Consider the following 15,773-nt stretch of genomic DNA (forward strand, 5'->3'; position numbering starts at 1 on the left):
TAGTCCACCATGGTGGTATGAAAATTACTTTAAACTGAAAACAGCTAAACAATTAGCAGCCACAGAAAGAAATACGACTTACACTTAAGTGGAGCCTCCTGAAAATACAGTTGCCATTGACCTCTTCCCGGGGAGTTTCCTGATTTAAAGAAGATTGATACTTGGCATCAGGAAGTATAAATTCAACTGCCATATACCTTCCCACTGGGAAACCTCCAGCCAGGAAGAAGACAGACTGCTCATTCCTTTATCATCAAGAAGCCCAATAAAACCTTCCATACTCTCCCACTGAAGCCCTAAAAACTTTTCTTTTGTTGAATTGATCTTTGTAAGACTTTACTTTGGGCTAGTCCATGAGTCGTCCATTACTGGGACTGCCCACGTATACTGTGTGAAAATAAACCTTGTCGTTACTCCTGTTAACCTGTCTATTGTCAGTTAATTTGCAGGGCCCCAATCACTGGAACCAAATTGGAAGAGGAAAAGTTTTCCTCCCAACAGAAGTAAAGGTTGACTCCTGAAGGCAGTTCTTCGATAGACATTATTTCTGATGTGCAGAAGAAGGAATGATTATGTCTCCTCAAAGGAGATAATAAGGAAGCGTTTGTTAACGTATTTTAATATACCCTACAACCAACTCTGAACTCCAAACTTTTTTTTTTTTTTTTTTTTTTGCCGTACGCAGGTCTCTCACTGTTGTGGCCTCTCCCGTTGCGGAGCACAGGCTCCGGACGCGCAGGCCCAGCGGCCACGGCTCATGGGCCCAGCCGCTAGGCGGCATGTGGGATCCTCCTGGACCGGGGCACGAACCCGTGTCCCCTGCATCGGCAGGCGGACTCTCAACCACTGCACCACCAGGGAAGCCCTGAACTGCAGACTTTGAATTCAAGCCTTGGAGCATCAAATTGATACAGGATAAAATCTAAGAGTATTTAAGATTCTTAACCGAAGGGTCGCTTATAATCATCCATGTCTGTTATTTCTTTAACTGTTACGTATGTAAGAGGAAAATATTTTTTCATATTCAGTGAAGAAAGTATAATTTAATACAAAATTACTCATACTTAAAGGCTGTATTAAAAAATCTTTTAGTTCAGTTCTTTCAACACATTCTGAATAAGGTATCACAATTATTAAGAGATATAAAAGTTGCCATATTTATTTGAATGCATTCCAGTAAGAAATGAGAGAGGAATTTTCAAAGATTATTTAGCAATAACTTACTGTAGACTAACAAGCAATACAGAACAGCTTGCTACCATTGGACTTAGCTTACCTTCTCTATGTTACCAGATTATTTATATGTGTCTCACTAATGAATCCCCAGCTTGAGGCCTTATTTCTACTTTAAAACTTCTTTGAAAGAAACAATCCCCCTTCCTCTCCTCATACCCATACTCAAAAAAAAAAAAAAAAAAGTGTAATATGCTGCTTCCTGTTTAAGGAGATCTAAAATTGGATTCCTCCTCCAGGAACAAGGAATGATATTGTTGAAAAACCACAGACAAAAACTATTTGAATGTTTACACCATGGATGGGAAAGGAAACATTTTTGGACGCACTACTAAAATGTGGGCACCTTCACAAATATTTTCTAATTGAATTATTCATGACTCCTCTTTACAGGTCAGGAAGGTGAGGCTGAGAGAGGTCAAGTGTACCCAAGATTGCAAAGTGAGCGACAGCAGGAATTCAAAACTGTTTTTTCTTATGTAGATATAACCTGAGATAGTATTGCAATCTTTATTTTTAGAAAACTTGCTAATCCAGGTAGGAAGAGGTTAGTAAAGATGGTGAAGGAAAATGTTTGAAGCAAGGTTTCTAGGTCCTTTCAAAAATCCTAACATTGTAAATAGGACCAGCATCATGGGCAAGTGATCTGTATCATCACAGCGACATTTGTTTAGAAGTCCCCATGCTTGGTTTAAGGTTCTGCTGTTGCTGTATTGAAATCTCAATACCTTTTAAAGAAAGGCCTCCATATTTCCATTTTAAACTGGGTCTCACAAATTATGCAGCTTGTCCTTCCTACAAGGGCCAACAAAGTGATGGTAAAGTTTATAGAACCTTCCTTGAGGAGACAACAGGTGGTTAGCTCTCAGTGTCAGGGCCACATGACTTTCTGGAGCAGAATAAGGTCGATGCCTTAGACAGGAGATATGCTAGGGGATAACTTTCTGGGTGTGTTGCTTTCTTTCTCCATCTGCCTGGTCACTGTTTGTCAATGTATCTTTTCAGGAAAGAAAATAGGAGCCCCAACCCAGTACCAGCCAGAGGAGAGAAACAACATTAGGATAGCACTGGAATCTGACCAGGTGGACAGCTAATATATGAGAGGGAAGCAACCTGACCTGTTTCTCAGTGTGCCCTCTTCAACTCTCCATCAAGTGAGCTGGGAAGAGTATGGGAAATGGGTCTTGGAACAAAGCAGGGTCCAGACTCCAATCAGTGGGAGGTTCTCCAAGGGGTCCCCCTCCTTTGTGTGTATCTGGGGTAGAGGGGCAAACCAGAAATGGTGGAGCCCTAATTCTAACAACAGAAGCACTCAGGGGCATCTCCCCGTACCTTGACCCCAATTCACCCAGAAAAGGACAAGTTAGAGAACTGGCTTTCACACCTCCCATGCCTTACCAAGTGAAGTTGCTGGTATCCAAGGGAATATTAACTCACAGGGAAAAATAACATCTGATGAGCACAAGCAACACACCGAAATACCTAAATCAGAATTAATGCACTGGACAGACCAACAATTTAATATATGAATAAAGCACACCTTAGGATATAACGAGGGGCGTTAGACAGATGAAGCAGGAAAAAAGTTATGAGGAAGAATCAGTGTGAGGAATGGGGTATGAAAAACGTAATAGCTGAAGTGAGGAACTCACCAGAAGGGCTAAATAGAAGAGTCAGTGGACTAGAAGCCCAGGTATTATAAGGGATAAAGAAATGGGAGGCTGTTAACATTATGAAGGATAGAAGTAGGACATCAATATCTACGTAATAGGACTTTCCAAAGTTATGCGGCATCTAGGAATTACCATAGTGAAGATCACAAACGACTACTTAAGATCACAAACAGCTACTAGATGCAACCAGTGTTGTGGGAAGAAACACAATGAAACCTATGCCTTCATACCATCTATGCAAATTGAAAACATGTAACTCCATATATATTTTAAGAATGGGAATATGTCTAAAGACACATATTGAACCCATTAGAGTAGGTGCCTGTGAGAATGGGGATGTGAGGAAGATAGAGAATGAAGGGGGAAGTAATAAAATAAGCCAAGAGAATAGCTGACCCGGAGATCTAGGATGAATTAAAGAGTTTGTGTAACTCTATACTGAGGACCAAACATTTAAAAATAAATAAATAAAGATAATGGATGGCTAGCTAGGCAAAAGGAGGCTAAATCACTATCTAAAGTCACTAGAGAGTCACAGAAAGACACTAAAAGAATGTTTCTTCCTTCTGGAAAGAGGATTTAAAAAACAGACATGAATCAAACAGCCTTTTTTTAATACCAGGCACTGTCCTAGGTGCTGGGAATACCAAGATGAGTAAGATACTATCTCCACATTTAAGAAATGTTGCTATTTTCCCAATCTAGTCCTATCATTTCAGCCATCTGTGAAAAGGTGTTTTTCACACTCACATTGCTTTAAATTTAACAAGCATAACAGTTATTATAATCTAAATCCTGTCTCTTTTATGAGACTGAAACTTAAAGGGAGTTTTAAGGTCACTTAGGCCCACCTTCTGTGGCCTCAGAATTCTCTTCTATTTTCCAACCTGCAAAGTTTACTTCCCTGTAATGACCATGCACTGTTATCATTTCTTCTCTAGGGAATGGCTGTGGATAAGTATGACCTCTGAGACAACTCCCGTTGGTCTCTTGTCTCTGGGTTGAACATTGCTAGGACCTTTAACTCTCATCACAGACAAATTGGTCTGATCATTGTTTTCTCTTATTCTACCTTATTTAGGAATGATCACCCTTGCCTAACCAACCACTCATACTCCATCCATCTGCTCAAACCCCACCCTTCTAGAAAGCCAACCTGGATCACCCCAGAACAGAATGCCACTCCCTCTTCTGCATTTATACTGATGGGGTCTCTTTCAACCCATGTGACTCAGGGACCCCTGCTGCCTTGAATAACCAGTTATCTTGACATTGGACTATCTAGTGTCCCAAATTGATGACAATTATCTTAAAAAACCTTTTCATCAATAAGTTATGTTTGAACTTTCATCTCTAAATAGATATTCAATATTTGATAATCTCTAAAGATGCTATTGAGATTAGGGGTTCCAAAGGCCAGCCCATAGTTGAAGGAAAATCTTATATCCTACAGAATGCTTCGTGGGAAGTAATAAAACATGAACTCCCAACAAAGCAAACATACAATTTTTTTTTTTTAGAAAATAAATTTATTTGCAAGGATGCTATAGATGCTATAGGAAAATAGGCTTCTCTGCCTCAGTTTCCAAAACCAATTTGGCCCCAAAACTACTTACTGAGTACATGGGGCAATACACAGCTTCTGTATGAGATCTGTAACTGGCTCCTGAGTGGCTCAGGACCCTGAAAGGAAGTAGTCATCTTGTCTGAAATATAATGGTGTTTATCAGGAATTCATACCCTTTTCAAACAATATTTGCTTGGGTATTCATATGGCTTAGCTTATACATATAACCAAAATGTGTAACTCTGCTATATACATTTATCCATATAATGAAATATGCTGCAGTTAAAGGATATTAGTTTACATGGGAAAATATTTATGATAAAGTTGTAAATGAAATAAAGCATGACTCTAATGCTATGTTTCTAGGGTTGTGTATGGAAAGACTAAAAGGGAGTGCACAGAAATACTAATACCAGTTATCTTAATAATGATTATCTTTGGGTTGAAGAATTCACTATTATTTTTCTTATAGTTATGAAATTTTCTATGATGTACTTTAATAATAAAATATGTATTATTAAAAATTTATTTCTTAAACCACTTAGGTGTACAACATAGGAATAATGATGGAAAGAATATCTATGTTTTTCTATTTATACACATCATCAGAGCTACAAAGGTAAACTGTAAACTATGATATGAGCTAGACTGCGGTTATACATTAACAAATATTCTACTCCAAACTGTCCTCAGGGCTGTGAGAAACCATAATAAATCCACAGTTACAGTAAATATAAGCCCAAAGTATGTCCAAGTTATGTGAATATACCATTTTTATTTATATGTTTTAAGGAAGCAACCATCCTATGCAATTCAGGTCATCTCTTGTGCTTAGCATTTAGGAATTTTTATAGACTTTTCACTGATAAAACTTGAGTATCACACGCACAGAATAAAATGCTATATGACTTCAATGAAAAAAAAACTAATTTCTCAAACAGATAAACCAAATGCTGAAACATTTTAAAGAATTTAAAAAATCATCAGCCATAATAGTCTTTTGTAACCGAATCTTTATCAGTCAGGCAAATATTCAAACCATACACTGTGAGTACCAAAGTATCCTGTAGTGTTCAAAGAGAAGCAAAAACCAGCAAATGAAAACATCATGATCCCTATGAGGAGATTTCGGTCTAGATAAACGCAACCTGCTGCCTCCCCTTCCCCCACCACTACAAATCCCATCCTCCCAAACATGTAAATATTTATTTGCTTTGTATTCCTTATGTTCAACCGTTGTCTGTTAGTGTTGGCCCACTGTTTTCCTGAGCTTCATGACCTAGCTGTACGTACAACTATCAACCACCCAAGATATTAACAACAGAAAGTTCTCTAAATCTTGAAACTGATTAAAGTATTCACTGTTCCCACTCAATCTACTACAACTGGACTTTCATTTTTCTGCAGATAAAAATGGAGCACCTGTAAGGAACTTTGGAAAATATTTATAGACCCCACATGTACAAATGAGTCAATTTCCAAATAACAAGACACAATGGCGAGAGGAGCACTGCTGTGTGTCTGCTTTGCTCCCCCGGCTCTCAGCATTTTATGGTTCCATTTTGCACATCCACACACCTACAAGTTGTTGCCTGGCTGGTAGATATTACTTTTTGCAAAACTAAGGAATGTGAAGCAAGTTAAGGAACTAGGGAAATATAAATGGGAACAGCAAGCAAACTATACAAAGAGAGTTTTTTAGTACTCCACTAAATTACCTACAGAAGTGTATTCAAGAGAAGTCCATGCAGTTTTCAATTATTTTTTTAATGTGTCTCTTACCTTTGCTTTTATTATCAGTTCCTCATGCTTACGAATTAGTTCCTCATTGTCTGAAAGTGATGAACCTAGACTTTGTTCCTGTAAATCTCTTATGGTTTTCTGAAACCAACAAGTAACCTAGGTAAGAAGCAACACAGACAGATCAAATTTCAAATGATTAGAATAAATGAGTAAAAATCCAGAAATCCTTCCTTAAGCTTTCAAAACTTAAGCTACTTCAATTTCTTTTTATATAAACTCATGTGTTAAGTTAATATAATCAGGGTTTTTTTAATTTCAATCTCTACATGCTTAAGAGAAAAAACAAAATAATACCCTAAACTCATGAGAACAATACATCATTTCATTGGATTACATAGCATGAAGAAAATAATTCAAAATCTCCTAGCAAAGAAGAACCAAAATAGATTCCCAAATTTTGGGAATATAATTTCCCAAATTTATATTCCCCTATAAACCATGCATTCTTTTAGAATATAAGATTATGAATCTGAGTGTAGTTACATAGACTCACATGAAGATATTAAATAGCATATGTAGAATTATGTTTCTACTATTAAAAGACAATGCAGGGCTTCCCTGGTGGCGCAGTGGTTGAGAGTCCGCCTGCCGATGCAGGGGACACGGGTTCGTGCCCCGGTCCGGGAAGATCCCACATGCCACGGACCGGCTGGGCCCATGAGCCATGGCCGCTGAGCCTGCGCGTCCGGAGCCTGTGCTCCGTAACGGGAGAGGCCACAGCAGTGAGAGGCCGGCGTACCGCAAAAAAAAAAAAAAAAAAAAAGACAATGCAAAAATACTTATTTTGTTGCAATTGCTGAAAATCTGTATTCAGAAAATGACATGGAGAAGTTATTAAAATTCCATTGACATTATAAATGTCTAAGGGCATAACTCACTTGATTTACAATACGTGTCTTACACAGTGTTAAAACAACAAATAACAAAAGACTTGAAAGAAGCTGTGCTTTTAAAAATGATGATGTAAGTTGACGTGAGACTGATAACATGTGGCCCCTGGATGCAGATTCCTTATCCCAATTAAAGAAAAGAGAGTTGGAGTTTTACTCTCAAATCTTATACAGCATTATTCTCATGATCACATCATAGCTACTGATTCGTAAGAACCCCACTACATGCTAAACAGTTTGGTAGTTGATTTTCGGGCATCATCTTTTTCTCTCAACAACTCTATAACAAGTATGATATCGACACTGTAGAGATGAGGAGAGGTTAAGCAGCTTATCCAGGGCCATACAGTAAGTGGCAGAGCCAGGATCTGTCCCCACACCCACATTACTCCAAAGTCCATGCTCTTTCCACTGTGCCCTGCTACCATCCTTGGGTAACTTAAAGTTTGTGGTCATCAGGGGAAATTACTTCACATCTGAAAAATGAATCCCGGCAGCCCACTCAAAGTGGTGGCACTGCCCAGGATATGCACTAGGTCTTTCTCCAGCCTAGCTTGTCTTGTCTGTCACAGCCTCAGGATTTCTCTGAATTCTTATAACATGGAGAGACATGTGAAGCAGGTGGCCAAAGAGAAAGCTACGTTAGTCCTGAAGCTCCACACAGCAAACATACATCACAGGGCTTCCCTGGAGGTGCAGTGGTTAAGAACCCACCTGCCAATGCAGGGGACATGGGTTCGAGCCCTAGTCTGGGAATATCCCACATGTCGTGGAGCGACTAAGCCTGTGCACCAAACTACTCAGCCTGCGCTCTAGAGCCCGCGAGCCACAACTACTGAGCCCATGTGACGCAACTACTGAGCCCACGTGCCACAACTACTGAACCCTGTGCGACTAGAGCCTGTGCTCCACAACAAGAGAAGCCACCGTAATGAGAAGCCCGCGCACCACAAAGAAGAGTAGTCCCCGCTCACAACTAGAGGAAGCCCGCGCGCAGCAACTAAGACCCAACGCAGCCAAAAATAAATAAAATAAGATAAATAAATTTATTTTAAAAAAGATGGCAAACTTAATGGATAAATGTTAAAAAATAAACATACACCACAAACACACACACACACACACACACACACACACACACACACTACACACACTACACTGAAGTCATTAGGGTTTACGGAGAATAATACACTCCTTTACCATTACAGGGCTGATATCACAAAGCTGATTATGAGATCAAATGTCTATACCAACACTTAGCATTTTCCAGCATGGAACAGGCAGTAAAATAGGCAGCAACGGGGTTTCTCCAGCTTTCTGCTAATTGGAAATCTTTGTGGACCAGCATTTTAGGCTACTGTCAGTGCAAAGAAAAGAATAACGGTGACCCTGTAGCAGTTTTCATGTGAAGTACGCCTCATTCTCTTCAGAACATTTGGTGATCTGTGCACAATACACATATTAGCCGGTCCCCATATCTCAAGTACGGTGTTTATTTGTTTACAATTATTTGAGGATGGTTTGTCTTTCTGGTATCCCAATTAGAACTAAATGATATGTATTATGTGCATATCAGAACCCCCAGAGAGTATTTTATCAAGAGCTATAAAATTTGTACATTAATTTATTAAATTTTTATTAAAATTTCTCACAAAAGAGGCAGTAGGCCCATATAAAAACACAACTAGAGGAATGATTTAAGGGTTTCATCAAAGAAAAATGGATCCTGAACGTAACTAGCTTTCAGAGATCCTTTATTTTATTAAGTACTGGGAGTGAGCTTTATTTTTAGCTAACGTGGTAGGAACTCAAAAATCTCAAGAATGCTTTAATAGGGAAAGTTAATATAGAATCTGAGTGAAGAAAACATGGATACAAACAGGTGTTCACTAATCTCTAAAAACAGGTGAGAAGTCTGAACCCTCAGATAATCTTATTAAATTCTGTGAGTCAAGGCTTGTTATCTAACATATGCCAGCAGTGATGAAAGCTGGGAAGGAGCAAGATGTTTTGATTTTTTAAAGGTGTTTACTGACCTCATCCCCTAGATTTGGCAAATACTGTTTCAGCTCCCCCCAAAAGGATACTATTCCCTTGGGCATGGCAATACTAAATATTACCTATAAGAGAATGTAAGATCTTTGGTGGTATTCCACATATCCTGATCACACACCTGCCTGATAAAGCATACTGACTCTCTAGATCTACACATTTTTACTACCAAATGCATCCTGGGAAGAAACATAAGAACAGGTTGGCATGACACTCAGAAGAAAATGGTTCATCGTCAGGGTGTTACATCTCATCATGAGGCAGTCACATACATGAGCAGCCTCTTAGATCAGATTTACTTTGTGTGCTGGGAGATGCACGCAGAATAGACTCTCAGAGTCCATCTGATGTCAAAGCAAGACACCTTAAATAACCGACAGCATGTCAACCATAATGTAAATCAGTCACTGAATCCCGTGAGTAGCTATTGCAGACAGCTGCACAGATATTCCAAGAGCACTTTTTATAAGCGTTTAAATTATATCAGCTGCTGTTCGAAAGCCTCAGTGATAAGTACAGTAAATGATGCATCAGGACATTCTATTCTATAGAACATGGTCCCTGCAAAAGGATAAAAACATGAGCCAAGGGTTGGGGGCATGTGGAAAGAAAGGAAGAACACAAAGCATTCAGAGTATGGCCCGGAAATTGGTTCTGGGCAATGATGGATTAAGAGGGAAAACAAGAACATTTTTACTTTCTCTTTGCAGTTCCTACCTTTCAGATTGATCTAAGTGATATGTTTGTGGCCATCCCACCTGTCTGACATGACATTCTAAGTACTCAGTACTCAGAGGAGGTAGAACTAAGGTAGAGAAGGAGTGGGGTAGATCTGTTTTTGCTGAGAGGAGGTGGAGATTGGAGGGGAAACACTTACTAGAGGTTGAAGGGAGCCAGAGAGAAAGGGAAGGGAAATCAACAAAGACGCAAAGAAGGAGCAATCAGGGGTGTTCAATGAAAACCAAGAGCTGCCTTGGGAGTTAAAGAGAGATGCCAGGAAGACTCAGTCAAATGGTGTAGATCTGCTTTTTCCTATACTGTAGCTACTAACCACAAATGGCTACTGAGTACTTGGAATGTAACAAATCCAAATTGAGATGTGTTCTAAGTATAAAATAGCTGATTTCATAGACTTAGTATAAAAAAGAATGAAAATATCTTGTTGATAGTTAATACTGATTAAACGTTGAAATACTATTTTAGATATGTTGGCTTAAACAAAATATATTACTGCTTTTCTTTTTTTACGTGACTTTTTTCTCTTTAAATTTTTTTTCACTTTTTTAATGTGGCTACTAGAAATTTAAAATCACATTTATGGCTTGTATTTTATATTTTATTGGATGATTCTGTAATTCAAGGATATTCAGAATATCCTTATTTGTTCAATGTAGATCTAAGGACTGAGTATTAATTAAGGGTAATTTAAAATAGCGGAGTCAAGACAGTGGTGGGATGAGATTATGGTTGGTAAACATGAATAGACCACTGAGTGGTGGTGAGGAAGTAGAGCTAATGACTCTTTCAAAGAAGCTTATTGGATAAGGAAAGGGGGGATTGGTTGACAGCTTCAAGGAAAGCAGAGGTAGCAGAGGGGTTCTTTCCAACTTTTTCATTTGACTAGATGAGACGTAAGCATTTTTTGTAGGTGCGGGGTACTGAAGATGCATTAAGGAAAGTTGAGGCAGGAATGTACTGATACCAGAAAGAGTGGGAAGGTGGGAAGAAAGCACTACTGATCTTATCACCTTTGGGCAAGAAAAGGCTAGTTTTTTCTTGTTGAATGATCCAGTCTCACCTGACCCCTACTGGGAGATAAGAATGAGGAAAGTGAGAGAAGTGAATAGGCCCTTCCCAGAGCGGTGTCAGGTACTATCAGCAGGTCTCAGGTTACCTCACCCAACCCTTATACCTCCTATGGTGGAGGCAGTTGCTTTTTCAACAGATAAGGAAACTGAGCCCCAGTCCTGGTAAGCAATTCATCTAAGGTCACACAACCAACAAGAGGAAAGTCCTACAGGTCAAGGCAGAAATGCCATAGTCAGAATTCATGCTTCCCTGTCTAGTGATTTTTCTTCTCATCATATCCATCTGTAGAACAAAAGGATTCCAGGAAAGAGGAATGTTTCTTATTAGACTATGTTCTTAAGATAAAACTAAAACGCAACACTATAGTTACAGAATCTAATTCTAACATGGAAGTAAGCCCTGTGAATAATCGTGGAGGCTCAGTGGACATACTGCGTTAGAGAGGAGAACGGACATGTGGGCCAGGTCTGCCAGAAGGAGTGCCTTAGAGGAAGAGGCCGGCTGCGGGCAGAGGTGACAGCAAGGACAAACTGAGAATTCCAGTTCCCAAACAGCACGTGCCAAAGACAGGACTAAAACACGGGGGACACAAGCAATAGAAGAATGCTTTCTGACAATCAAGGATAAACAACTCAGGTGGCAAGAAGGTGAACTTTTGCTGCAGCCCAAAGCTAGGCATCACACTGCCATAAACCATCACGGTCTCTTTTTCTGCAATTTGTTCTACAATCCAAGATCAGATCTTATTTTTTGATCTTTGTTTAAAACTATGCTGGGGGAGGTGAACTAGCAATAAGTAATTCAAACATCTTAACAGAAATGCTTAAGGGAAGATGAAAATCTCTCCAAATCACTTTCATTTTCTTTTCCATGTGCAGAACAGTTTTTTTTGGTTTTGTTTTTTTTTGCGGTACGCGGGCCTCTCACTGTTGTGGCCTCTCCCGTTGCGGAGCACAGGTTCCGGACGCGCAGGCTCAGCTGCCGTGGCTCACGGGCCCAGCCGCTCCGCGGCATGTGGGATCTTCCCGGACCGGGGCACGAACCTGTGTCCTCTGCATCGGCAGGTGGACTCTCAACCACTGCGCCACCAGGGAAGCCCCAGAACAGTTTTTGACGAATAAACAGTTACTATTAGAGACAAAAAACTGATAAAGGAGGAAAAAGACATCAGTTATGTATCTTCTTTAACTCAAGATGTTTTGATAGTCTCTTTTCCAATTATCAAAGATGCACACATATACAAAGGTATTTTCAATTATAGTTGATAGCCTCAGGTGACAGTTCTAATGTCTACTTTGATTTTGAAGGCATGTTAGTATTATAACAACTATTTCAGCTCCTGTAAGATTTTGTTCTTTTTCTTTTTTACAGTAGGGAAACCAGTTGTCATTATTTTGTATTAGGAAACCTGGTCAAATGTGCTCTGTATTTAAGTAGGCAATAACCAGACTTCAAATAACCATTAGCTCCATTAGGTGATAACGCATATTAGGAGAAGAGGCATGGAAACGTGTCTCTGATCATTGTACTTGAGGGCCTGGGAGCAGAGAAAGAAAAAGAATTCCTGCCAAAAACATGGCTTGGGATGTATTCTGGGACTGATCTAATTATTGGCTTGTTATTATTTGGACTTCATCTCAGAGACTCTAGGAGGACAAAGCTCACAATCTTCTTTTGTGGAACTTGAAAGCCCTCCATGACTTACTGAAGTCAACTGGAAGGTATTAGTAGCTCCTCAACAAATGATCAGATCCCAGTATTCTCTACTGATGTGCAGTAGGAAAGCTAAAATATGTTGTTTGTCTTGAGGCAAAATTTTTGTTACTTTAACAGCTTCACAGATAATCTAGCTCCCTGTCTGCAACCATAATTTTATGTATTTAATTATTCTACTTGTGCTAACATATTTGTCTTCTGATTATTTTGACTTGTCTTAATATATCATTTCTCTTCTCACATCTATATTTCAAGAAAAATGGCACTAAGGGCTTCTTCCCTTCCCAAGATTGCCCTCAACTCTTGTTTGTGTTTAGGCAGCTTTTAACCTCCAACTACTTAAACAGTCGAAACTATTTAGTCCAATGAATAAAATCAATACAGTAGTAGTCTCTGGACCTAAATTCTATTTCTAGCATTAACTCTGAGTCATTGGTAAGAATCTTACCAGCAGTGGAAGGAAGTCTTTTTTTCAAGAAGGAAACAGAGACCCAGCCGAGTGTCCTGTTGATGTGCATCTCTGCCTAAGATACCTAAGGCATGGTTTTCCCAGTATAACTTAGGGTTCCACCCTAAATGATCTGGAGCCATTCACTGTGTGTGTGTGCGTGTGTGATAGAGAGAAAGAGAGAGGGAGAGAGAGGAACATACAGGGCTACTTGGGAGTGAGACCAAAGTCTGACATTTTCATATTATCATCCCAGATCCTAGGTCATGCAGCCTAAGGGAGTTCATACTGAAGCTTTGGCCTAAACACCTAGTTGTCAGAAAGAATGAGAGCCAGAAACTATCATATTGACAGGATAAATAACTGTTACATTTTACAGGATGTTTTAATCCTTTTAAAGTGTGCCATTTAGTTTGTTTGCTTTTGAGTTGCCCTACAAAAAGCATTAAAATTAATTGGGCCTCTTTGCTTGTCTTTGGGAACCATGAAAATGAGGGCAGAGGAGAGAATGAGTCCCACTCCCTGCCCAGTATGGGGTGGCAGTGGTGTTGAGAAAAGGAAAGCCAACCATTTCCAGCACCAGAGGCAGGGAAGAAAAAGAGCTCAGGATGGTGGAAAGATACACAGGCAGCCCTGGGGCTTAGCAGACAGCTCAAGTAGCAGCTGCTAACTTTGTCACACAATGGAAGGTGCATACAATGGGAGCAGTGAAGAGCCTTTTCCAGGTAGCACACACTCAAACAGCTTTGTCATCAGTCTTATCACTGCTGAGAAGGTAATTTAGTCACAGTGTGTGTCCCCCAACCCTCTTACCAACTTAAGTAACTGTGCCCAATTAAAATGTTGTGAAGCCATCAGTCCAACTGAATGGTATACTGAAGTGAAAAACTAAGCTTAATGAAAATGTAATCAATTACAATAGGTATAAATGAGCTAAAGAAATAGCTAAAGCGTGGAGAAAGGGAGAGGAAAATTGATTTTTAACTTAATCTTACAAATAAAGTTGACCTTTTGAATAAAGTAGGCTGGATACCAAGCCATGAAATGGCATTTATTCCCCCTCCACATAATTTTAGAAAGCTAAGATTATCTAGTGATTTAGAGAATTGGTATGGGATCTGGGTAATATGTAGGATTTTAATGTGCTGGTGATTATCCAGTAAAGCTCAGAAACTAACCATCGAAAGATGTAGTGATATGGTGAACATTTATTGAGCACTTACCATATGCCAAGCCATGCTCTAAGAATATTTACACATATAATCTTGTTTATTTTTATAACAAATTTATAAATAGACACTATTATTATTCCCATTTTACAGAAAAGGAAACTGGGGCACAGAGGCTGAGTAACTTGCCCAAAGTCATAAAGCAAGTAAATATAAAAGTTGGGATTGATATCCACACCATATATACCAGAGTCCTCTGTTACTACCTTTGACATGCAGTGTCATTGAAAGTAATGGTAGTAGCAAGCATTCTAATTAGGAGGGGGTTCTATTGCTTTCAAAATCACATTTCTCCTACAAACACTTTAAGATATTTTGTATTTACCCTGGCATAACTTAGAGTGAATTCTAGAGGCAGCCTATGTGCTAAAATGAAATTCTGTGATAAATTTTAATCTATGAGTGGTTGGAAAGTCATGTATATCTGTTACTGGATTGAACTATCAGATACCAGTATCCAATAATAAGATAATTCAACCCTTATTTAAGTCTTATGCCACCCAATGTTAAAAAGCTATATTCACGGGAAGCGGGGGGAAGATAAATTAGGGGTTTGGGATTAACATATACACACTACTATATATAAAACGGGTAAACAAGGACCTACTGTATAGCACAGGGAACTATACTCAGTATCTTGTAATAACCTATAATGGAAAAGAAGCTGAAAAAGAATATATATATATAGAGAGAGAGAGATAGACATACACACATATATATGTGAATACCTTTGCTGTACACTTGAAATGAACAGAACATTGTAAATTAACTATACTTCAATTAAAAAATTAAAGCTAAATTCAAAGAAAGATAAAACTTTGCTATGTTGTAGCCACTAAGCTAGGCACTTTTGTTACCTCATATTAATTTAAGCTGGTCAACCATTCAAGCTCTAAATCCTAGTTAGAGGGTAGCATCATACAAAGGAGAATATACATGTGTGTGCACACATCTGTGAGCACACACACACACACACACACACACATTTACAGTTGCCCAGCAGGTACAAGACTGGTGCCCTGAGGCTGTGCTTATACGTGTCATCACTGATATCATTTAAATTACCTATTAACAAAGAATATGATTACATATGGTTACATGATTATGATATACATGGTACTCAAATTATAAACACTTCCAAATGTGAATTCTATTACCCATTTTTCCTCCCACAAAGATGGGTATCTTATAAGCATATGTGATTTGGGCAGTAAAAATATTATCTGCCTTTATGTCTTATTTAATTCTCCTAGATGTCCTTGATACTGTCTTGTAAAAAGAGACCATGAATAACCTAGTTTTAATTTATTTGTTTGTCTCACTTATTCCTGACTGGAGCAATTGAGAAAAATT

The 15,773-nt window shown here is 38.9% G+C and overlaps 1 protein-coding gene across 3 annotated transcripts in view; it reads right to left on the reverse strand.

Annotated features, from left to right (window-relative positions):
* Positions 1–15,773, reverse strand: part of CCDC141 (coiled-coil domain containing 141) — a 204,310-nt gene that overhangs the window by 121,163 nt on the left and 67,374 nt on the right. For all 3 annotated transcript variants that reach the window (XM_079923846.1, XM_079923844.1, XM_079923845.1), the window contains exon 6: positions 6,256–6,372. In XM_079923846.1, coding sequence (XP_079779972.1) covers positions 6,256–6,372 — 117 coding nt within the window. The remainder of the gene's footprint in view (positions 1–6,255; positions 6,373–15,773) is intronic.

This window comes from Stenella coeruleoalba, assembly GCF_951394435.1.
Source record: "Stenella coeruleoalba genome assembly, chromosome: 6".
NCBI lineage: Eukaryota > Metazoa > Chordata > Mammalia > Artiodactyla > Delphinidae > Stenella > Stenella coeruleoalba.